The 23920-nt window shown below is 44.8% G+C and overlaps 1 protein-coding gene across 5 annotated transcripts in view; it reads left to right on the forward strand.

Annotated features, from left to right (window-relative positions):
* tmc5 (transmembrane channel like 5) overlaps window positions 1-23920 on the forward strand; it is a 117495-nt gene that overhangs the window by 35613 nt on the left and 57962 nt on the right. For all 5 annotated transcript variants that reach the window (XM_039775783.1, XM_039775784.1, XM_039775787.1 and 2 more), the window contains exons 5-10: window positions 8922-9047; window positions 10659-10761; window positions 10981-11059; window positions 17527-17778; window positions 23344-23513; window positions 23588-23729. In XM_039775783.1, coding sequence (XP_039631717.1) covers window positions 8922-9047; window positions 10659-10761; window positions 10981-11059; window positions 17527-17778; window positions 23344-23513; window positions 23588-23729 — 872 coding nt within the window. The remainder of the gene's footprint in view (window positions 1-8921; window positions 9048-10658; window positions 10762-10980; window positions 11060-17526; window positions 17779-23343; window positions 23514-23587; window positions 23730-23920) is intronic.

Raw genomic sequence — 23920 nt, forward strand, 5'->3', positions numbered from 1 at the left:
TATATAATAGATAGATAGATAGATAGATGTGAAAGGCACTATATAATTAAAGAGTTCCAAGACCAGTCAAACCTGTCCTTGATGTGGACCCCCAGGTTCTTGCAGCAGTTCACCACCTCCTCATCCACTCCCTGAACAGTGAGCAGTCTCAGAGACTCTTTGGTGCAGTGAAAGTCCTTAAGGTGTTTTTTGGTTTTGCTGATGTTTGGTTGCAGACAATTGTCAAAGTTGACCACCTGACTCCCCTCCTGTGTCTCAGTACCCCCCATAAGTGCAGAAAGTCTGCAAGTGACCTGTCCTCCTGTTATGTTTCTAGTCTGCAGTGTGCAGAGTGTAGAGTAGAGTAGACCGGCCTGTTCCTTGTGGTGCTCTGGTGGTCTTCACACAGTTCATTGGCCACACAGGCCTGCTGGTCAGATAGTCCATCATCCAGGACACCACAGGCTCATCCATCTGCGTATCTGTGAGAAGACCCCTTAATAGGGATGGGTGGATGGTATTGAAGGCACTGGAGAAATCCAGCAAGCATCATCCTCATGGGCCGGCCAACTTGGTGCAGCCTTGTGGAGCAGATCAATGATTGCATTGTTCATAAGGGCACTCGATCTTGTTTGCTGCAACCTTCAGGGGGTCCATAGTGTGTCCCATAACTGATCTGGTGGTCCTCTCTTAATGTTACCAGCTCAGCACACCACAGTGGCCATCAGAGTTGTTGAAGATGTGAATGATGTCACTGTTCACATTAAGGGACTTAAGTCTGCTAAGACTAAAGAATCTGCTCTGAACTTTCTTCTCCAGTTCTTCTGTGTTATGAGAGCGGTCCAACCTGTCATTGACGTGGACCCTTAGGTACTTGTAGCAGTGCACCACCTTTTACGCTCTCTGACTAGTGACCAGACAGAGGGGCTCTTTGGTGTGACAAAAGTCAATTACCAGTTCCTTGGTTTTGCAGATGTTAAGTTTTAGACAGGACCAAGAAGCAAAGTCCTCCACCGGATTCCTCTCCAATGTCTCATCCCCCTTATCAATACCCCCATAAGTGCAGAATTATCTGAGAATTTCTGAAAGTGACATGTCTTGGTTTGGAGGTGTAACATGGTGAAGAGTGGAGGAGACTGGCCTGTTCCTTGTGGTGCTCTGATGGTCCTCACAGACTGTGGCCTGCTGGTCAGGTAGTCCATCATCCAGGACAACCATCCATCTGCGTATCTTAACAGGGATGGGTGGATGGTATTGAAGGCACCGGAGAAATCCAACAAACGTCATCCTCACAGGGTGGCCCGCTTGGTCCAGCCTTGTGGAACAGATCGATGATTGCATCTCCAATGTTGGAGAAGGGAAATGAAAATGTTTTCTTTTTCCAGAAAGTTCCCAAGCCTCCCCTTCAGGACTTAAGTTATCTCAGCAGGAAACAAATCTGAAATACTTTTAGTTCCTTAAGAGCAAGAATTTCCAGCCAGAGTTAATGTTTGCCAAGGTCACCACTGCACTTATCGGGCGGTGAGGTGAGGAGGACGTTGCATTTTTTTTTTGTCTCCTTCAGAATTGCGGCAGTGGCAGGACGATGTCGTGTCTCGTGGAGACCGAAGGAACTGAAAACACACAATGAGCAAAGAACAAACAAACATATGGCGTGGTCAAAAAAAAAATCTGTAATCTGTCCCTTCAGGGGTCTTGGTAATCAGTTTAAGAGAAGCGAAAGGAATCCAAATCACTAACTGATGTACAATAACCTCTTTAAAATATGAAGACAGAGCAAATCACACTATGGAGGGAACATAATGAGAACAATCTGGGCAAGAAGGGGCCATGCAGCCCACCAGAGCCCGCCCGGTGGTCCCATCATCAAGTGGAGTTTTGAAGGACCCTGAAGTCCTGCTGTCTACTGTTTAGTAGTTCAGAAATGAACCTTTGATACGAGAGAAGGTTACATAAAAGAAGCAAGTGGTTCATCCTTCACCTTTGAGCCCCCCCAGTAAATCATCAGAGTTTTAAAGAACGTTTCCTCCTTCAGGTAAGAAATCCCAAACCGCCAGCCAAGTCCAAGGTGACTTTGAGTGCCATTGGGTTTTCCCCTCGTCGCATTTCCATGTCATTTTTTATTTTATTCCGAGTCTTCTGTTGCACTTTGTTCTTTCAGACGCACACAGAATGTTAAATACGAAGCCGCGTGTTTTCCCAAGTCTCGGGCCGCCGGACACACACACACACACACACACACACACACACACACACACGGCGTGTTTAGTAAGAAGAAGGGCTTCCCCTGATAACTCACTTGCGTGTATATAGAAAGTGACGTGGCAGACTTGAGATTAGGTGAGGTGGCAGTTTTATCAGAGTGTGTGTACGTTGATAACAAACAGAATCGCCGTTAACACTGCGGCCTCACAGATTCCCAGTTCTTTCAGTGATTTATTTTTTTCCCCGTCTCACATCCCTGAGGGACTGTAGGATACAACGGCAAGAAAAAGAGCATGTGAACCTGTGACGGTCCGGGTTGGCTCAACGATCATCCCTGGCAGCTTAAACCCGTCGATGATACAACCGAGGATGAGCCGAGCAAATGAGGACACACACACACACAAATGAGAATCTGATGATGGTGGTCATGTGGACCTCTGGCCTTCAATCCATAAATGCAAGGACTGCACGGTGCCCTGATCAGGTGATGGGGGCGCAGATTGGCACCACAGACAAATGGAAAAAGAACAGCAGGGAAAGTTGGAGATACGATAAAAACGCTAATTCAGTGCATATACAGTGGTGTGAAAAACTATTTGCCCCCTTCCTGATTTCTTATTCTTTTGCATGTTTGTCACACAAAATGTTTCTGATCATCAAACACATTTAACCATTAGTCAAATATAACACAAGTAAACACAAAATGCAGTTTTTAAATGATGGTTTTTATTATTTAGGGAGAAAAAAAAAATCCAAACCTACATGGCCCTGTGTGAAAAAGTAATTGCCCCCTGAACCTAATAACTGGTTGGGCCACCCTTAGCAGCAATAACTGCAATCAAGCGTTTGCGATAACTTGCAATGAGTCTTTTACGGCGCTCTGGAGGAATTTTGGCCAACTCATCTTTGCAGAATTGTTGTAATTCAGCTTTATTTGAGGGTTTTCTAGCATGAAGCGCCTTTTTAAGGTCATGCCATAGCATCTCAATTGGATTCAGGTCAGGACTTTGACTAGGCCACTCCAAAGTCTTCATTTTGTTTTTCTTCAGCCATTCAGAGGTGGATTTGCTGGTGTGTTTTAGGTCATTGTCCTGTTGCAGCACCCAAGATCGCTTCAGCTTGAGTTGACAGATGTAGCGGGAACAGATGGCGGACATTCTCCTTCAGGATTCTTGTTCTCATTTGTTCCTTCAGTGCATATACAGTGGTGTGAAAAACTATTTGCCCCCTTCCTGATTTCTTATTCTTTTGCATGTTTGTCACACAAAATGTTTCTGATCATCAAACACATTTAACCATTAGTCAAATATAACACAAGTAAACACAAAATGCAGTTTTTAAATGATGGTTTTATTATTTAGGGAGAAAAAAAATCCAAACCTACATGGCCCTGTGTGAAAAAGTAATTGCCCCCTTGTATCACACCTGAGTTCAATTTCCTGATTACTGCCACACCTGTTTCAATCAAGAAATCACTTCAATAGGAGCTGCCTGACACAGAGAAGTAGACCAAAAGCACCTCAAAAGCTAGACATCATGCCAAGATCCAAAGAAATTCAGGAACAAATGAGAACAGAAGTAATTGAGATCTATCAGTCTGGTAAAGGTTATAAAGCCATTTCTAAAGCTTTGGGACTCCAGCGAACCACAGTGAGAGCCATTATCCACAAATGGCAAAAACATGGAACAGTGGTGAACCTTCCCAGGAGTGGCCGGCCGACCAAAATTACCCCAAGCGCAGAGGCGACTCATCCGAGAGGTCACAAAGACCCCAGGACAACGTCTAAAGAACTGCAGGCCTCACTTGCCTCAATTAAGGTCAGTGTTCACGACTCCACCATAAGAAAGAGACTGGGCAAAAACGGCCTGCATGGCAGATTTCCAAGACGCAAACCACTGTTAAGCAAAAGAACATTAGGGCTCGTCTCAATTTTGCTAAGAAACATCTCAATGATTGCCAAGACTTTTGGGAAAATACCTTGTGGACTGATGAGACAAAAGTTGAACTTTTGGAAGGCAAATGTCCCGTTACATCTGGCGTAAAAGGAACACAGCATTTCAGAAAAAGAACATCATACCAACAGTAAAATATGGTGGTGGTAGTGTGATGGTCTGGGGTTGTTTTGCTGCTTCAGGACCTGGAAGGCTTGCTGTGATAGATGGAACCATGAATTCTACTGTCTACCAAAAAATCCTGAAGGAGAATGTCCGGCCATCTGTTCGTCAACTCAAGCTGAAGCGATCTTGGGTGCTGCAACAGGACAATGACCCAAAACACACCAGCAAATCCACCTCTGAATGGCTGAAGAAAAACAAAATGAAGACTTTGGAGTGGCCTAGTCAAAGTCCTGACCTGAATCCAATTGAGATGCTATGGCATGACCTTAAAAAGGCGCTTCATGCTAGAAAACCCTCAAATAAAGCTGAATTACAACAATTCTGCAAAGATGAGTGGGCCAAAATTCCTCCAGAGCGCTGTAAAAGACTCATTGCAAGTTATCGCAAACGCTTGATTGCAGTTATTGCTGCTAAGGGTGGCCCAACCAGTTATTAGGTTCAGGGGCAATTACTTTTTCACACAGGGCCATGTAGGTTTGGATTTTTTTCTCCTAAATAATAAAACCATCATTTAAAAACTGCATTTTGTGTTTACTTGTGTTATATTTGACTAATGGTTAAATGTGTTTGATGATCAGAAACATTTTGTGTGACAAACATGCAAAAGAATAAGAAATCAGGAAGGGGGCAAATAGTTTTTCATACCACTGTACAGAATGTCAGGGTTACACTAAAATGAAGCGATGAGAAAGCCACGTTACAATAACGGGTTGTTAGCAGTTTTTTTAAAGTGCTCTACCGTATCAGCCTGGCGAGTTTCTGTCGGTCAGCTATTCCAGATTTTAGTAGAAGGCCACCCACCTCACCACTTCTCGGAATTCTTAGCAGACCCTCATTTGAAGATCTAAGGAGTGTAAGGTGACAGGCATTCTGAGATATAGGAAGGCTTTGTAAACCATAAGCTGACATCACAGTCTGGTGTTTGATGTAAACATGAACTGAAGCGTCTGACCCTTTTTATCTGCAGGACTGTATGCGCTGCACTGCTGGCACAGGCTGGCACTCAGTGGGCCTCTGCTTTAGTTTGGATTCAGCTACGCTTACACCTTCTTCTTCATTTGTTGTGTTCCTCGTCACATTTCTGCTCATGACATGAAGTCATCCATTTTTCAATGATAACACACGGTAGCACCTTAATGTCGCTGACTCACTCCGCACAGTTCAAGAGTATCAGGTACCATTAAAAAAACGCCCTCAACTTCCTGCATACCAAAGTCGACGGGTTGTTGTTTTTTTTTTTTGCACATTAAGGGCATTTTATCAGCATAAGTGTCCCTGTTCACGTCAGCTCTTACTAGTCCATCTATCGAGCCGTCCAGATAACGTTAATGGCCTCCACCCTGTAGTACATTTTTATATCTTTGTTTGCCATTTTGCACAAATTGTTGGTGATCAGCTGTTCTTGCTGCCCTCTTGCAGTGTCTGTCTGTTGCTTGTCATCTGTGTGAGGTCGACGTGTTTGACCAGCCTTCTCCATCCTGGCCCTTTTGCTTCAAGTCTTCCATTGTAGAGGGAGACATGACAACGTGAAAGAGCCGGGGGCACCACCCTGGTGACCCCATATATATAAGATCAGCAGGTCACGTCACTTGCAGAAAATCCCAAATGATTCTGCACTTATGGGGGGTGCTACTGGAAAGGGGGGATGAGACAAAGGAGGGGAGTCAGGGGGAGAACTTTGAGAATCGTCTGCAACTCAACATCAGCAAAAACAAGAAACTGCCACACCAAAGAGCCTCTGTGTCCCGTCACCGCTCTGTGGAGGTGGTGCACTGCTACCAGAACTTGGGGGTCACAGTTTGGACCGGAGGAGATCCTTTAATGTGGGAGGTGACCTCCTTCACGTCTTCTACAACTCTGTGATGGTCAGTGTGTGGCGAGGTGGGCTGCTGACATCACTTCAGGTCAACAAGCTGGCACTCATAGAGGAGGAGAGAACGAAGAGAAAACTGAGTGCCATTATGAACAACGCTGCACATCCTCTCTCTGTGACATGCTGACACTGAGGACTCTCAGACAAGGAATCATTCAGCAGAAAGTGTGTTGAGAAACGCGACTGGGGGTCCTTCATACCGACAGCAATACGCCTGTAGAGTGCGTCACGGGGACTCGGACTGACGAGTCTGAACTTTTCTTTCTTTTGAATGTGCAAGCTTTTTAGTTATTCGGGTGTGTGTGTGTATATATATATAGTGTGTCACAAACTCCACACACAGCCATAGCAAGGTTTAGGGCAGCCAACCCGTATAATTGGTTTCCTGGCTGCAAATTGCAAAATAAATGACAGCACTGATGTGCACAAAATGGAGTCCAAAACAGGACGAGGGAATAGGGAAAAGGTGGAGGCTTTTAAAGGGGAAGACAGGAAGTGGCGTCAAAGAGGCCGGGATCGTAAGGGTCTTCAGCCGTAGGCTCGAGCTCGGACGTGACATCAAAGGGGCCGGAGCCGGCAAGGTCTTCCTCCATAGGCTCAGACCCGGACGTGATGTCATCGGGGTCAGGTGGAATCTCCCGTGAATGGTCTGCAGGAAAGTGAGAAAAAGAATCGGTGCCACATCCCGGTCTGATCCGGAATTACCCTCACATGAGCCCTTTGGCTGCCTCCCATGTGCACGTGTGTGACAATATATATTTATACAGTATATATTTATATATGTATTTAATTCTATTTAAATCTACTTGGCTTTTAGTCATTCTGGTGTGTTTATATATACTGTATATATATATATATATATTGTGGTCCCCGGCTGGGGCTGGAGCCCGGCCGGGATGCCCAGGAGGACGAGAGGAGGGCTTGTGCCTCCTCCAGACCGCGAGGGGGCGTCCGTCCTGGTTATGTTGGGGGCCTCGGGTAAAGGGCTTGGAAGCCCTGCCCTGTAGGGGCCCGTGGCCACTGCCAGGTGGCACCCCAGTGCCTTATTATCCCGGGAGCCCGGCACTTCCGCCACACCAGGAAGTGCTGGGGGGAAGACGACAGGGGACACCCGGACGGTTTCCAGGTGCGCAGCCGGCACTTCCGCCACACGGGGGTGTGTCCGCAGGAGATTGGAGCCCATCCGGGTTCCTATAAAAGGGGCCGCCTCCCTCCAGTCATTAGTGGATGTCGGGTGGAAATGGACAGAGCTGGAGAGAGGACGGTGTGGCCTGGACAATTGGGGGATCGGTGCAAGAGGCACTGGGGTTTGTGCACGTGACTTTTTTGTAAATATTTATTGTAAATAAACAGTGTGTGGTGGAATAGCGATGTCCGTCTGTCTGTGTCGGGTCCAAGTTCACTATATATATATATATATATATATATATATATATATATATATATATATATATATATATATATATATATATATATATATATATATATAGTAAAAAGCAGAACACTGAGACAGCCAGATGTCCAAACACACACTTTTATTCTTTATCAGCACAATACACACAATGCACCAACCCACAATAATGGCTCAGTCCTTTCAGTCCTTCCTTTCTCTTGTCCCAAGTCTTCTCCCGCCTCTACTCCTCCGCTTGCCAGCTCCGTTCTCTCCCACCCAACTCCGGCTCCCTGAATGGAGTGAGGGAGGCGGCCCCTTTTATACTGCCCCCCGGATGGCCTTCCTGCAGCACCTCCTGGTGTGGCGAAAGTGCTGCATGGGCACCCAGAAGCACTCCGGGTGTACCCGCTTCCTGGTGTGGCAGAAATGCTGCAGTCCAAGGCTCCACAGTCCTTCAGGCTCCCCCCTGGCGGTGGCCACGGATCCCCACAGGGTTGATTCTTCCAGCTCCGTGGCTTCCACATCATCCAGGATGGCCGCCCTCTTGTGACCTGGGGAAGGAATTGCCCCTCTCCCGGTCCTCTGATTTTCCAGGCCTCCCAGTGGGGCAAGGTCCCCAGCCATCCATCACAATATATACACATATACTGTATTGTGATGCCCAGGGCACATACAGCCACCCTGTCCCCAACACAATCAGCCAGGACACCAATTGCCACACATCACACAGTTTATTTAAAGGTCAGCACTGTGCACAAATCACCAACACAACACAGTCCCTCTCGCCGCCAGTCCTTCCACCTTCACCTTCCTCCTCAGGCTTTGTCCTCTTCCTCCTGACTCTGGCCGTTCACTTCTGGCGAATGGCCCCTTTTTATAGGGCACCCTGAAGGAGTCCAAGTGCCCAACGAGCTTCTTCTAGCCACACTTCCGCCACACCTGAATGTCTCCATGCGCCCCCTGGTGGTGGTGGCCAAGGGGGTTGCCCTCTGTTGGTCTGGGAGAGAAACTGTCCTAGAAATACTCTCTCCACTGGTCCTTCCATACCCATACTCAGGGCGTCCTGGCCGGGTAAGGACTCCATCCGTCGCCACACTATATATAAATATAAATATAGATAGATACATAGATATATAGATATAATATATATATATATATATATATATATATATATATATATATATATATATATAGAGAGAGAGAGAGAGATATCAGTCTATTTATGTATGTATTTATTTAAAGAGCTTTCTGTAAAAAGCCAAATAAAATATCTATCTATTATTTAGTGCCTTTCATACCTATTTATCTTATCTATAGCTGAGATGTAATACCATTTTCTCTTTTGTCTCCTAGGGAGCAGCATTTTACGGCAACTGCGAATGCGCAATTCCACCCTCTTTTTCCGGGGCGCTTTGAGTTCATCTGCACTTGGTTGGCTGAGGCTCAACGCTGAAGACACTCAGGACAAGACGGCACAGGGTGACATTTTCTTCTAACATTTTTATTTACCAGGTGGAGCTGAAACAAAGCTCTGCTGTCTGCTGTAGACAGGAGGTTTGCAGGTTTCCTACAGCATCTGAAATACTAAACACGCCAAACTGCCACATCTCTACAGATAAGCGGTGGCTTTTGTCCAAAAGGTGTAGACGATTAGGATGGCACCTCAATGGGGTTTGCTGTACCCACTTTGAAGGCCCTAAGCACTGAGCCAGGCCCCAGGAGGCACACTAGCAAATGGGCAGCGGGTCTCAGGGCGTCCTCAACTACTTCAAAGTTAAATCAGTAAAAGCAAACAAATTTCAAAATTTCAGAATGAGATCTGGGACTGGCAATACACGTCTTATGACATTCACAAAGCTTTTCTATTTCATTCACATAAAATGTTTGATTTACTTTGTACCTGTGCGGCTCTTCTCTAACTTACTGAACATCCTCATCACTGGCATGACACGTACCACAGAGGCAGCAGCCCCTCAGACTGGAACTCATGAAGGGACACAGCTGGGGATTTGGGGCGGCTGTGGGGTCTTTTCAAACCCGCAGTCTCCGCCAGCACAGTGTGAGCAGTGGGGGTTTGGTGAGAGGGCGGGCCTTATCATGGAGCACGGTGGGCATCGGCAGTGGACTCCCACAAACCCCAAAGCAAACACTGAAACATTTTTGGGGGCTTATGAGGCCTGTAATACGTATGGACTGAAGGGGAAGAAGAAGAATGAATTTGAAAAGGAGAAATTTGCCATTCCTCCCCTCCAATCAACTCTATCTATCTATCTATTATATAGCACCTTTCACATCTATATCTATCTATGTATTATATAGTGCATTTCTTGTCTATCTATCTATCTATCTATCTATTATATATCACCTTTCACTCTATCTATCTATCTATATCTATCTATCTATGTATTATATAGTGCATTTCTTGTCTATCTATCTATCTATCTATATATATATTTCTTGTCTATCTATCTATCTATCTATTATATATCACCTTTCACTCTATCTATCTATCTATCTATCTATCTATCTATTATATATCACCTTTCACTCTATCTATCTATCTATCTATTATATAGCACCTTTCATTCTATCTATCTATCTATCTATCTATCATATAGCACCTTTCATGTCTATCTATTTATCTGTCTGTCTGTTATATAGCGCCTTTCACATCTATATCCATCTATCTATTATATAGTGCCTTTCTTGTCTATTTATCTATTATATGGCACATTTCACTCTATCTATCTATCTATCTCATGGATATCTCAATAACCAGAGCGGGCAGGTGGTCAGTTGGCTGGGGTCTCCAGAACTCCCGACTTTTTCACCTCTCCCATTGTCCTTAATGGCCATAATGGACAGTCATTGTTGGTTCCCATCTCTGTGTGATCAGTTGCTCGTTCTTTGTGTGTTTTAACATGTCTCTCTCTCTGTGCCAGTTTTGTATTTAGTGTCCGCTCTCCTGTTGTATTTGAACTGTGAGTGGGTCACATCGCCCTGTGCCAGCGCTCAGTGATGGGCGTCAGATAAAAACTAAGTTGTATGTCCAACATTTCCTAACCCAACTGAATTCCTTCTTTTGAGCAGAAGAGCAACAGCTTATTATCGAACTGGTGGCCATGTCATTCTACGATCGGGTTCGAGCCCTCCGTCAGCTCCCCATGAGTCTTCATGAAAAGAAACAAATCCGGTAAGTCAGCCGATTCACCGAAGTGACGACTGAGACCCTCTTAAATGTAAATGAATGTCTTAGAGGTGTCTCGTCAGGGTTAATTCATGTTTTTCCCGTTGTCCCTCTTTGGTGTTGATTTTACAATTTAGAGACCCTCCTTAAATGTGTCTCTATGGATCTACAATGGCCCACCACCCCTTCTTACACACCTGATCTTTATGTTGTCGTTGTTGTCAGGAAGCGAGTGCTGCTGGAGAAAACGTCAAAGAAAGGCCGCATAAACTGGTACATGAACTGCAGAGACAGCTTTTACCTGGTGAGTGTCCTCCACGAGCGACAACCAACTTCCAAATCCATCCGGAGTGTTGATATTGTGACCAGTAGGTGGCACTGCAGCACCCCAGACCCCTGACACCACCTCACAGACACTCGGGGTCTGAGCACACGCGCCTTTCCAAAAGGCGTCAGCATCGGCAGAAACACAACCCAGTAGTTCTTCTTCTTCTTCTCCTCCTCCTCCTCCGTGCAGCATGGAGGCGAGCGCGTCCTCCACACCATTCTGTGTCTGATAGGCAAACTGCAGAGCATCCAGATGTTCTGAAACGGGGGGGTCGTCGCAGCTGTTTGAGGACCTGCCCGTCATGATGGGCTGTATGAAGTAAGATCAACTGGTCTGAAGTCCTCGGGGGGTCGCTGGAATGCCATTACTTTGATACTGGGACCACCTTGGGTGTTTTCCACAGCTGGGGAACCTTCTGCAGGCTCAGAGAAACGGGGAACAAGTGCTGAGGGAATGTCAGTGGAATTGAATCGGAAACTTTAAATGTTAGATCTTGGTGACCACATCATAGAGAGGAACCGAAACTAAATACGCACTCGGGTAGAATCTTTGTTGAAAAAATTGTACCTCTTATATATAAAGCAGACTACAACAATCTCGCGGTCTTCTACGTATGTTATCATCCTCGGAACGTTTCTGGTGTGCTCCGTAAAAGCAACGGACAGTTTAATCATGAAAAATCCGTAGTATTGTTTGCCGTTCAATGTCTGTTTTTGTTTACTGTATTTTCATCTTGCATTATTCTTATTGTAACAGTCTTGTAGTGGCAATAGAATTAAATCAGTCTAATAGTAATATTAATTTAATTGACAGTTTTTGTTCATTATCAAATATTATGCACGTATAAACTTATTACTACACCACAAAACAAAAATGAATCTGTCAAAAAACCTTAAAAACAGCTTTGCCTTTCCCATCATTTATACACAACCTTGAATGAATTCCGCGATTATATTTTGACGTATATAGGTGGTCTCTTATATTATACTAGCCATCCCCCTGCGACTTCGCCCGCGTAGAAGTGAAACAGGACAGCGAGGAGGGTCCCGGACGCCCGGCTCGCCACTCCTGACGTCACGCTTCCCCATCCCCTCGGCCCACAGCCTCTCTCTCGGATTAGCGCAAATACATCGGTGCTGCACGCGAACTCTGATACTCAGTGCGATAAGAGAAGTCGCAAAATCAACCGGAATGTTCAAGCAAGTTCTAGAAAGAAATCTGTGAAGTCGTTCTCTCGTTCGCTAACTAGGCGGAGTTTAGGTTACGCCTGAGGCAGACGCGTGAGTGAGGAAGACCCCTGCAGCCCGATGAGTCTTTCTCAGTTCCATGCAAATAAATCGGTACCGCAAGCGAACTCTGATACTTAGCACAATGAGAGACGTCGCGAAATCAACGAAATTCTAGAAAAAAAACAGAACTAAATCCGTTAAGTCGTTCTCTCGTGAAAAGTGGACAGACAGACAGACGCTGGATTTTATAACTATAGAGATATAAGATAAGTAAGCGATTTTATTTATCTACCATAAACATCCTACAGTATATTTATTTTGTGGATTCAGCTGCTCGCTTTGCCATTTTTGTTTTTTCATTAATGAACGAAATGTCATTTGTTTCGCAGGATTGTAGCCGACGTGTTGATTTACAAATTTTTCATAAATTTTTTTGAATACGTTCTTAAACTAATTTTATCAAGTTATCAAAGTCGAAGGTAAAGTATAGACCAAATATAGCTATGATATTTAACTTATAATATTTATTTATTTATTATAGGTAAAATATTTAACTTTTAATTGATGGTAAAATAATTTCAATTGGAAGGGACTAACTGGAGATTCGGTCTTGTATGTACAGGTGTCTGTCATAAAATGAGAATATCAAGACAAAGTTGATTTATTTCAGTAATTCAATTCAGAAAGTGAAACTTGTATATTAGATTCATTCATTACACACAGACTGATGTATTTCAAATGTTTATTTCTTTTAATTTTGATGATTATAACTGACAACTAATGAAAGTCCCAAATTCAGTATCTCGGAAAATTAGAATATCAATTAAGACCAATGCAAAAAGGATTTTTAGAAATGTTGGCCAACTGAAAGGTATGAACATGAAAAGTATGAGCAGGTACAGCACTCAATATTTAGTTGGCCTGGATTACTGCAGCAATGCGGCGTGGCGTGGAGTCGCTCAGTCTGTGGCACTGCTCAGGTGTTATGAGAGCCCATGTTGCTCTGATAGTGGCCTTCAGCTCTTCTGAATTGTTGGCTCTGGCGTATCGCATCTTCCTCTTCACAATAGATTTTCTATGGGGTTAAGGTCAGGCGAGTTTGCTGGCCAATCAAGAACAGGGATACCATGGTCCTTAAACCAGGTACTGGTAGCTTTGGCACTTTGTGCAGGTGCCAGGTCCTGTTGGAAAATGAAATCTGCATCTCCATAAAGTTTGTCAGCAGCAGGAAGCATGAAGTGCTCTAAAACTTCCTGGTAGACGGCTGCGTTGACCTTGGACCTCAGAAAACACAATGGACCAACACCAGCAGATGACATGGCACCCCAAACCATCACTGACTGTGGAAACTTTACACTGGACCTCAAGCAACGTGGATTCTGTGCCTCTCCTCTCTTCCTCCAGACTCTGGGACCTTGATTTCCAAAGGAAATGCAAAATTGACTTTCATCAGAGAACATAACTTTGGACCACACAGCAGCAGTCCAGTCGAGACACTTCTGACGCTGTCTCTTGTTCAAGAGTGGCTTTACACAAGGAATGCGACAGCTGAAGCCCATGTCTTGCATACGTCTGTGTGTGGAGGTTCTTGAAGCACTGACTCCAGCTGCAGTCCACTCTTTGTGAATCTCCCCCACAGTTTTGTTTCACAATCCTCTCCAGGGTACAAGCGGTTATCCCTATTGCTTGTACACTTTTTCTACCACATCTTGTCCTTCCCTTCCCCTCTCTATTAATGTGCTTGGACACAGAGCTCTGTGAACAGCCAGCCTCTTTAGCAATGACCTTCTGTGTCTTGCCCTCCTTGTGCAGGTGTCAATGGTCGTCTTTTGGACAACTGTCAAGTCAGCAGTCTTCCCCATGATTGTGTAGCCTACAGAACTCGACTGAGAGACCATTTAAAGGCTTTTGAGTTAATTAGCTGATTAGAGTGTGCGGCACCAGGTGTCTTCAATATTGAACCTTCTCACAATATTCTAATTTTCTGAGATACTGAATTTGGGACTTTCATTAGTTGTCAGTTATAATCATCAAAATTAAAAGAAATAAACATTTGAAATACATCAGTCTGTGTGTAATGAATGAATCTAATATACAAGTTTCACTTTTTGAATGGAATTACTGAAATAAATCAACTTTGTCATAATATTCTAATTTTATGACCGGCACCTGTATGTTACCATCCAGTTGACCCTCAGAATGTCGCTGGTGTGCTTCGTAAAAGCAACCGACATCCGAGTAGAGGTAGGAGAACGATCCCGAAGCGTTTGAAGCTCGTGTCAGACGATCTGAAGCGTATCGAGTCGAATCACTGTGTCGAAACACCGCTGTCACGTGGCCCGTGACGTCTGAAGCTACGAACGTCATCAGTGCTTCACAGCGCGCTCTATTGGTTTGGCAGCTTTGGCGCTACACTAACAGGTCGCCCATATAAAATGCGTCATTCTCATTCAGATGTGTTGGGTTGTGAGGAGAGAGAGAGCTTTGGAGAGCTTTGGTGACAGATGGCGACTAATAGCGGAAAACGGCGTTCAAAAGTTAAATAGCATAAATGGACAAGGACCTTAGCAGAATAAAATAAACACCGACTCTTCTGACCTTTTACTGGTGACATATGAGGCTGAAACAGTGAGGGCTGCTTTTATGTGCGCTCTTGAGAGTTTGCCTTGACCTCAGTTAACCACAAGAGGTCGCTGTTCATAAGGGGGGCTGAGCCTTCAAAGCTTCGATTCTTTGTTGGCACAAATAGAGAAAAGCCAAGAAAAATGACACCTTTTATTAGCTAACTAAAAAGATTACAATATGCAAGCTTTCGAGGCAACTCAGGCCCCTTCTTCAGGCGAGAAGTAATCAACGCGGTCCAACAGCCTAGTACTACTCGGCACAAATAGAGAGAAAGCCTCAAAGCTTCACGAGGCTTCATTTTCCCATCACTACCGACATAACAAGGCACTTAAGTGAAGAATACAAGCACATTAGTAATTCTACATTATTTGTTAATTTTTTTTAATTTATTATTATTATTTATTTTATTTTTAAAGTTGTAATTTTTTTATTATACATGTATTTTTCTCAAAAAACGTTATTTTCCTCCCGGGTATTTCAGCTAGTTTATGATATAATTATAGAGCAACTGACTGCGCGGAGTAAACTGGGAAGTCCATCTTCGGCTAGAAGCATTGTTTTAAAAGAAGAGAACTGTGAGGAAGGCCGCACATTGTGAGTCTGTAATCGAATAACTGAAATCATTCCGTGAAATGCAACTCGGCGCGTTTCACATCGTAATGCGTCTGCAAGTGGACGATTAGTCTGAAGGAGGGTCACACGTGATTACGGTGTAATTACGTCAATAAATGAATGAATACATGAGATGCTTTTTTACAAGGCATTGTTTGGAGCGTATAAAGTGATTATACAGTTGGGTAGGAGCATCAACTTCAAAAAAGTGAGCAGCGAATCTTCAAAAAAGTCCCCATAATGAGGGCAATTGTCATCTTCTGGTCTCTCCACACTCAGAGACTTGTCCCAAAGTCACTCCAGTGTTGTCTCGGCTGTGTGCTTCAGGTCATTGAACTGTCGGCCCAGTCGCACTCTGGATCTGCAGGTGTTCTTCAAGGACCTCCATGTATTTGGCTGCTTCCATCCTCCTCTCAGTCCTGACCAGTCTCCCTGTCCCCATAGCATGGTGCTGCCACCACCCGTGCTTCACCATAGGGGTGGCATTAGGCAGGAGGTGGGCAGTTCCTGGTCCTTGCCAGACATGGTGTTTGGGGCTCTGCCCAACGAGTTCAAATTCTGTCTCGATCTCGGAGTCCTTTAAGTGTCATTTGGCAAACGTCACGCAGTCTGACTTGATGGAGAACAGCCGAGATGCTCGTCTTTCCGCTAGCTTCTCCCACATCAGCAGAGGATGGCCGTTCTGAACAAGGCTCCTCTCGCCCGGCTGCTCCATTTATGTAGACGGACAGCTCTAGGAAGAGTCCTGCTGGTGCCAGACTGTCACCCATTTCACTGTGCCAATGGCGTGATCCCTTTGCCCTGGTCTGTGCCTCACCACAATTTAAGGGTGGAGGTCTACAGACAGTCCTGTGCACTTCTTCATGGCTTTGGACATGCAGTGTGTGAAATGTGGGACCTTCTGTACAGAGGTCTTTCTAAATGGTGTCCAGTCTTTTCAGGTGGACACCAGCCATGTTCAATAGGAACATCTCAGGGAGAATGAAAGCAAACTGGAGGCACTGGAGTACATTTTGGAGGACCACAGGAGAGGGTCTGAAAACGTATCTAAGGAGGAGAGATTTCAGTTCTGGATTTGAAGTGAATGTGCTGCCCTTTCTGAAAACACTTTGTCACGATGGGTTATTGAGTGTAGATTGCCAGTTCATCTCTTTGACATTAAATGTACAACACGGAGGTAACCACAGGGGGCACCAGAGAGCCCCATAGCACAGACACAGTAAAGCGCCACACGTTATGTGAACAAAATTAAGGGTTTGAATGGAATAGCAGCACCTTTACAATGAGATATAAGCCATAAAATACAATCAATCATACAATCCGTCGTCCTTCTCTCCCTCACCGCCTCTCGACTCTGACTCACTGGAACTCCTTTTATGTAGGACCCAGAAATACCAGTCCACGTCTTCGGGGAAAGAATATTGGGAGGCCTTCCCGGGACAGCATCTTCTAATAAGAGCCAGGGACCTCGACAGGGCTGCCCCTCTGGACTCCAATTCCCAGGTACCTCTGCATGTTGCCATATGAAGATCACTGCCACCTGGCGTATGAATCTCAGCCTCCAGTAATTCCTGTTGACCGGACACACTGGCCAATTTGCTTCCGTCATCGAGCTGGCGTCCTGTCCGGTTAATGTACTTGTATCTGGGATGCCAGTTCTTCTCCCACAGCAGTAAAATGTGCAGAAAGTGAAGGGGTCTCCATATGTCCTGCATCTAATTTCGTAGTAACCAAATGATAACTACTGGCATCCACTCTTCAAATATGGCACCTGCTTCAGCTACACGGTGGCAGATATCAGGGCATGCATTATATTTAGTTTTTAAATTCTCATTCCGAAACCCCTCACGTGATCATATTTGTTTTTAACGTGATGTAACCCAACGAAGCTCTGCTGCCGGAGTTCAGTGGCCGTCGTTGTCAGTCCAACGCTTGCACTTCGATGCCTGACGTCCTGCTCTTTTCTCCTCCCCACAGTCCTACAGACGGTGCAGCACATTTGTAACCAATTCTTACCAGACGCTGCAACTCTGGCAGGGAGGCCTGAAGGATATCGGAGGGAAGTTCGGCAGCAGCATCCTCTCCTACTTTCTGTTCATCAAGTGGCTGCTCATGTTCAGCATTTTCTCCTTTCTGGTGAACTTCGGCTTCATCACGGTGCCTCAGCTGCTTGATCGCGACACCGTGAACAACGGGACCTTTAAAGGGCTGGAGCTCCTGACCGGAGAGGTGAGCCTTTACTGACCGACAGCGCGATATTCATGGACACGGTAAAAATGTTGGTACATTTAACAATAAAAAATACTGTAAATGGTGAAAGTAAAATGCCTTTTCTGAAAAAAGAAAGTGACCTTATGTTCTACTGAAAATGACTTGTACACCTTAAGCAATACATTTCATTATTTTTTTACAGCCAAGTTCTGTAAAATTGATATTTTTTTCCCTTCAAAATATGCTACGTAGCGTTTACTGATACATTACAGTTACACTGAAAAAAAATCGCTGATAATTAAAAAGTATCAAACTGTTAAATGGCGAAGCTGAACTGTAAAACTGTATTCTGTAAGTGCCTTGAGCATGGGAAAGGCGCTATATAAATAAAATGTATTACAGTATTGTTATTAAAATGTAGAACGGTAAAGCGCGGCTTCAGTAACACCCGCGATTACGCTATTTGCATAAGGACACGCCCCCTTTTACCGTATTGTTCCTGGTGACCCGCCTACCGTCAACTTCAACAAAGTTAGCAGACTTCTTTATCCCTGCGTGCTGAAGGTGCCTTGAGGTGATGGGAGCTGATTTCTGGTGGGTTGTGTTCGATAAACTGGCACACTGGTAGGGCACCAAACACCACAAAAGGAAACTTTATTTCAACAGCAGACAATGTGACATAACTTCCTGAAACATTGAATTCTTCTCAATGTATGCACGGTAATTAAATGATAGGTGTTTGCCGTTGGTTGCTGTTGCTCTGCTGATGCAAACTGTGTACTGGTGTTTGATCCTGACGATATTTTCTAAGGGTTTATTGATTGGCATATTTATTACAGTGGTTGGATTTCAGGTAACGATTAAACGTTCACTTCAATTGGAATGCGTTGTAAAGAAAAAAACAGTCATTTACTACAAAGTTATAACAAAGATCTAAAAGTATTGTCACCTTGTTTTTCTACGGTAAAATTCTGGCAACCACAGCTGCCAGTTTTTCACTGTAAATGTAACGTTTTTTTTTTAAAGTGTACCGTAGACCTAAAAAAATTGTCAAATTCTTTTTTACGGTAAAATTCTGGCAAGCACAGCTGCCACTTTTTTATCGTAAATTTAACATTATTATTTTTTTATACAGCGTATACTAACTGCTGGGTTTTACCTCCGCTCACATGTTTTATTCTGACAATTTTCTAACACAGTAAAATTCTGGCAACCACAGCTGCCAATACTTTACCTCAAATATAACTTCGCTTTTTTTTAAATGTACCGTAGACCTAAAAGTTTGCCAGTACTTTACCGTAAATTTCACATTATTTTTTTTTACAGTGTTACTAACTGCTGCCATTTTTCACCTCCATTCACGTGTTTTTTTTCTATCATTTTTCTAACGCATACATTTTTATTGAAATAAACTCTCTATAGATGGAGTAAGAGATGGGAAGAAGCTGGACTGAGTAGTGGCTCCTGACAAAAGAGCTCAAATGATGGAAATGGGCACGGAGGACAGTCAGGGGAAAGCTGATGGGAAGAGAAGGCAGAAAAGAGATGAGGGCAGAGACAAAAGAGAGAAGACAACAGCGAGCAAGAACGTCCTGTGGGACGTGTAGCCCATGATACTTTGACAGTTTACAGTTTATTTGCTTTGACAGACGCTTTTATCCAAAGCGACATACAAAAAGAGGTCAATATAATCGAGTAACACCACTCTGGGCCCTGTTTGGGGACAGTTGTAATAGGACAAAGGAGACGATTGACCATTACAAGTGAAGGGCTCAGAAGAAAATACAGTACAAGCCACCCAGATTTACAAAACCCAACAGCCAGTATCAGTTAGATAGAAAGTCACCAAACAAAACTTATTGAACACTTACTGAGTTTCGAATGGAGGTGGGCAGCTGGCTCCACCAGCCAGAAGCTGCACATGAAGAGAGTCTGGACAGGGATTTAATACAATACAATACAATACAGCGCCATTTATTTTTGTATAGCCCAAAATCACATAAGAAGTCCTTCAAGGGGTTTTAACAGGCCCTGCCTCTTAACAGCCCCACAGCTTTGACTCTCTAAGAAGACAAGAAAAGACCCCAGTAGGGAAACAATGAAAGAAACCTCCGGAAAGGCAGTTCAAAGAGAGACCCCTTACCAGGTGGGCTGGGTGTGCAGTGGGTGTCAAGTCATCCTCAATACAATATAATAATGCAATAGAAATATGACAAGTACAGAGCAGAATTTAACAGTAGATGATATCCCATAATACAATTTGGATTTGTTCAGAGTCCTGGAGACCTCAGCCATCAAGTTGCCTCCCCCTATTGGACATTCCACAGCTGACACGGAGCTGGGCCAGCCAATCCGATGAAAGGACCCCTCTACCCGACGATTCCTGTGATCATCCATCAGAGATGACTTTACCTTAGTAGGGCAAAATAACTTGGCAGGCGGGGCGTGGGGACCAAGTGGCACATTTAAGTACCAACAATAGAAACAGAACAGGTTAGTAACACATTAGAACTGTCATATGACTTGTGTTTTTATAAGAGGTGGTATCACCAGGCGTTTGAGAAGTAGCAGAGGACCTCACAAGTGTCTCCATTTATGTAGGTACAGACCCAATGACCACTCTGTAGGCGGGTATCAAGAATTTAAACTAAATGTGTGCCACTATAGGAAGCCAGTATAGTGAAAAGATGAGTGACATGCTGGCTGAACACCAGAATCATCTGCAGCAGCTTGGTGACACAACACGGTACTCCTGCCAGCAGACAACTGCAGTTTTTCAGACATGACAAAAGAAAAGCCTGGACCGGGAGTTGTGCCGTATTCTCCATCAGAAACAGTCGGATCTTAAAGATTTTGTAAATAAAGTAAATCTGGTCCTTGAAGGACAGCTGGTCATCAGTCATCGTTGTGTACCGACTTGGCAGGTGTTAGTGACACAGAGTCAAGCTGAACAGAGACAGGGTGAGCTGGGATACCTAGAAGGTCCATCTTGGCCACGTTGAGCTGGAGATGATGTTCCTTCATCCAGGTTGCAATATCACTGAGACGTGCTGAGATTCCAGCTGATACCATGTGGTCCTCTGCAGCTCAGGTAGTGCTCTGTGTCATCGGCATAGCACTGATATGAGTGACAATGGACCAGGATGATGGGGCCTAGTGAGGTGTAGTATAGAGAAAAGGAGAGAGGGCCTGGCACCGATCCTCAGGGCGCCCCCATGCTTGCATGGTGCTTGGATGGGGAGGGATTTAGAGATTCTAGCTGGTACCATGTGGTCCTCTGAAGGGAATGACATGTACAGCTGTGTATCATCAGCATGGCACTTACAAGTGAAACCATAGGGTTGGATGGTAGTAACCCTGTGCTCACCTGGTGCACCCTTGACATCTCTTCACACCAGGACACACGGTAGGATCTGCCCATGAAGTAGGACTCAAACCACCTGAGGGCAGTCCTAGTGATGCCAAGGTCAGAATGGGTGGGCAAGGAGGATGTGGTGGTTGAACGTGTCAAATGCAGAGGAGAAATCTAGCAGGATGAGCACAGATGACATGTTGGTAACTCCAGTCTGCCACAGGGTATCGTCAATGCTGAGTAGAGCCATCTCCAAGAAGGGTCAAGCAGGAATAGCCTCGGTTATATAGATGGCACGTTCCAGAGTTCTGGATAGAAAGTAGAGAAGAGACACACAGGCAGGTCTATCGTGACCAACTTGTGATGGATCAGTTGTGGCCTTCTTGAGGAGTGGAGTTACTTGAGTACCTTGTGATAAAAGTGGAAGCTGTTGGACCTTAAAAAAAACTGACCGTGCTTTTTGATGGTTTTCATCATTTTTTTTCATAGATTTGTATTAAGCTACAAAACAAAGTGAAAGACTCAAGGCACCACCTTGGTGACCTCGTATGATTTAAAGGAATGCATTAAAATGCAACACTCAATCATTTGTGGAGATATCTATCCAGGTGCAAGTTCAAAACAGAACTGAGAACAAGGTGGCCACCTCCCAAGTTATATAGTCACTTGACAGGAAGGGGGCGGGTCCAGTAGGGCTGAGCACGGAAGTGACATCAGCGGTGGAGTGGCTGTCAGTATTCTGTTCTGCAGATGGAGGAAGAAAGAAGCCATTGGACCACAGTGCCCACTCCTGGTTAGGCTGGTAATCACCAGAGAGCCCTTTGGCCGTCTCCCCTGTGCACACCCATTAGCTCCATTATGACATGCCAGAGTAGGATAATTTTTTTTATTATTAATTTATAAAATACGCTTCACTCTGGAATACAATTTCATATGGCAGTTGAGTATCCACAGAGGTGGATCTCCGATGATGCTAATGAGGTTTAATCTTCAGGGCTCCTAATCCCAGAGGGGCCCCAGAAACGTCTTCTGAATGAGGAAGGATTTTTAAAGGCCCTGCATGTTGTGGCTATATTTAAAAAAAATTGTGTTGGTCTGTCGTGAAACAAACCCATTGTAGAAGATAGCAGTGGATGCCCAGACCTCATTGCTGGTTTCGAAGAGCCCTCAATAATTCCAGAAATGTATCTCCGGCACTTGAGTATGCACCAGGATTGCAAAGGCATATCTTTGACTTGAAAAATACCAAAGGTATCCTCTTCATGGTCTGAGGCTACCTGCCCACCACCTCTGGACGTACAGTAGTTTCATAATACCTTCACTCCGGTGCTCCTCGGGCCTTCTTTGGTGAGGTGGAATTCGATTATTCCAGTTCATCCATGGCGCACTCCAAACCCCAACTCTTCTCAAGCTTAGACATGGAGATGTGAAAACAAACAACGGCGTTAGTGAGAAGTAAAAGACAGCAGTTTGAGAAGAGACCTGGAGGACTGGGGTCTTCCTGAAGAGCTAGAAATGGTGTGAAGTTGGAGTTTTAATGGGAGTTTGAAGTGAGGGATCTCTGAAGAATGGACACATAAGCTTACCTTGGTCTACTCTGTCCACCATGATGTTTCTAGAGAGGTGAAGGACACTTGTGGACTTTCTGCCTGGTTTACTTAAATCTTTCAGGGCAGATGTCGACTTTTATCACGGTGGTAATCAACTGCAAACGGTGACAAACCTCGCCTCACTCTTTTTGCTAGAAGAAATGCTAGCTGTGTCGGTTTGACCGAGATTCTCTGTGCTTGCGTGAGTAGCGAGGAGCAAACGACAGTGAAAATGGCGTCGACGTCTGGCGAGGGATCAAAGTGAATGTGTAAAGCAAAATATACTGCATGGACCACGTTTTTACATATTATCGCCGAATTGGACTTGGACTTGTCAGACACCGATGTTGATACCGGTGATTGGTAAGTGAAGGTGAGGTACCGGCATCAGCTGATTGATCCCCAGCTGATTGTGGTGTTGAAGAGGTTTGCCTGGGAGGACCGCCACTTACAATGACAAGGGGTACAAACCAGACCGCCTGGTGCTTCGACTGCCGCTGTTGGCGCCACGAGAGACGGCGAACGCGTGAAGCAAAGATTTATGTGTCAAGCCGTTGCTTGGTGTGCTTTTCAAAAATGCAATTTTTGGAAGAAAATATTCGGCCCACCGAGAGTTAATGCCCAAAACTTGTCTCTCCTTAGGGTTATTTCACACAGTCAGTCCTGTTCTACGGTTTTTACACCAACAAGTCTGTGACTGGTGGAAGCTCCAGTAACTCCACTGGCAGCCTGCTCCCCTATGACATGCAGCTGGCCTACTTCTTCACCATCTCCGTCTACTTCGTGCTCTGCTGCCTCAGTCTGGTGTACAGGTGAGCCCCCCTGGATTGTAGGTATCTCTCCTCGTTGGCCAGGGTGGTCTCAACTCTATGCTTTTGTTTTACAGCGCTGCCAGTTCGTTTCATAAGAACTTCATGTCTGCCGGCGAGCTGAGCAGGTCCGGACGTCTCTTGTTCAGCTGGGACTTCAGGGTCAGCAATGACAAGGCTGTCCGAAGTCGACAGAAGAATCTGAGCACCCAGCTCAAGGTAAGAAATGGCTTTCTTTTTTCTAGAAATATCCACAAACCAGTGCTATAAAACCTCATTCTATCAGAAGGCAGGCTCCTCATATGGCATTTGACCATCTAGAGGAGACCTTCTTCTTCCTAGCGTTAGTCCCACACGATTGCAGGGTCCGGTTGGCTGCAATGTCTCCTCCATTTGGCGCGATCCAGCCA

Source organism: Polypterus senegalus, chromosome 13 (assembly GCF_016835505.1).
Source record: "Polypterus senegalus isolate Bchr_013 chromosome 13, ASM1683550v1, whole genome shotgun sequence".
Classification (NCBI taxonomy): domain Eukaryota; kingdom Metazoa; phylum Chordata; class Cladistia; order Polypteriformes; family Polypteridae; genus Polypterus; species Polypterus senegalus.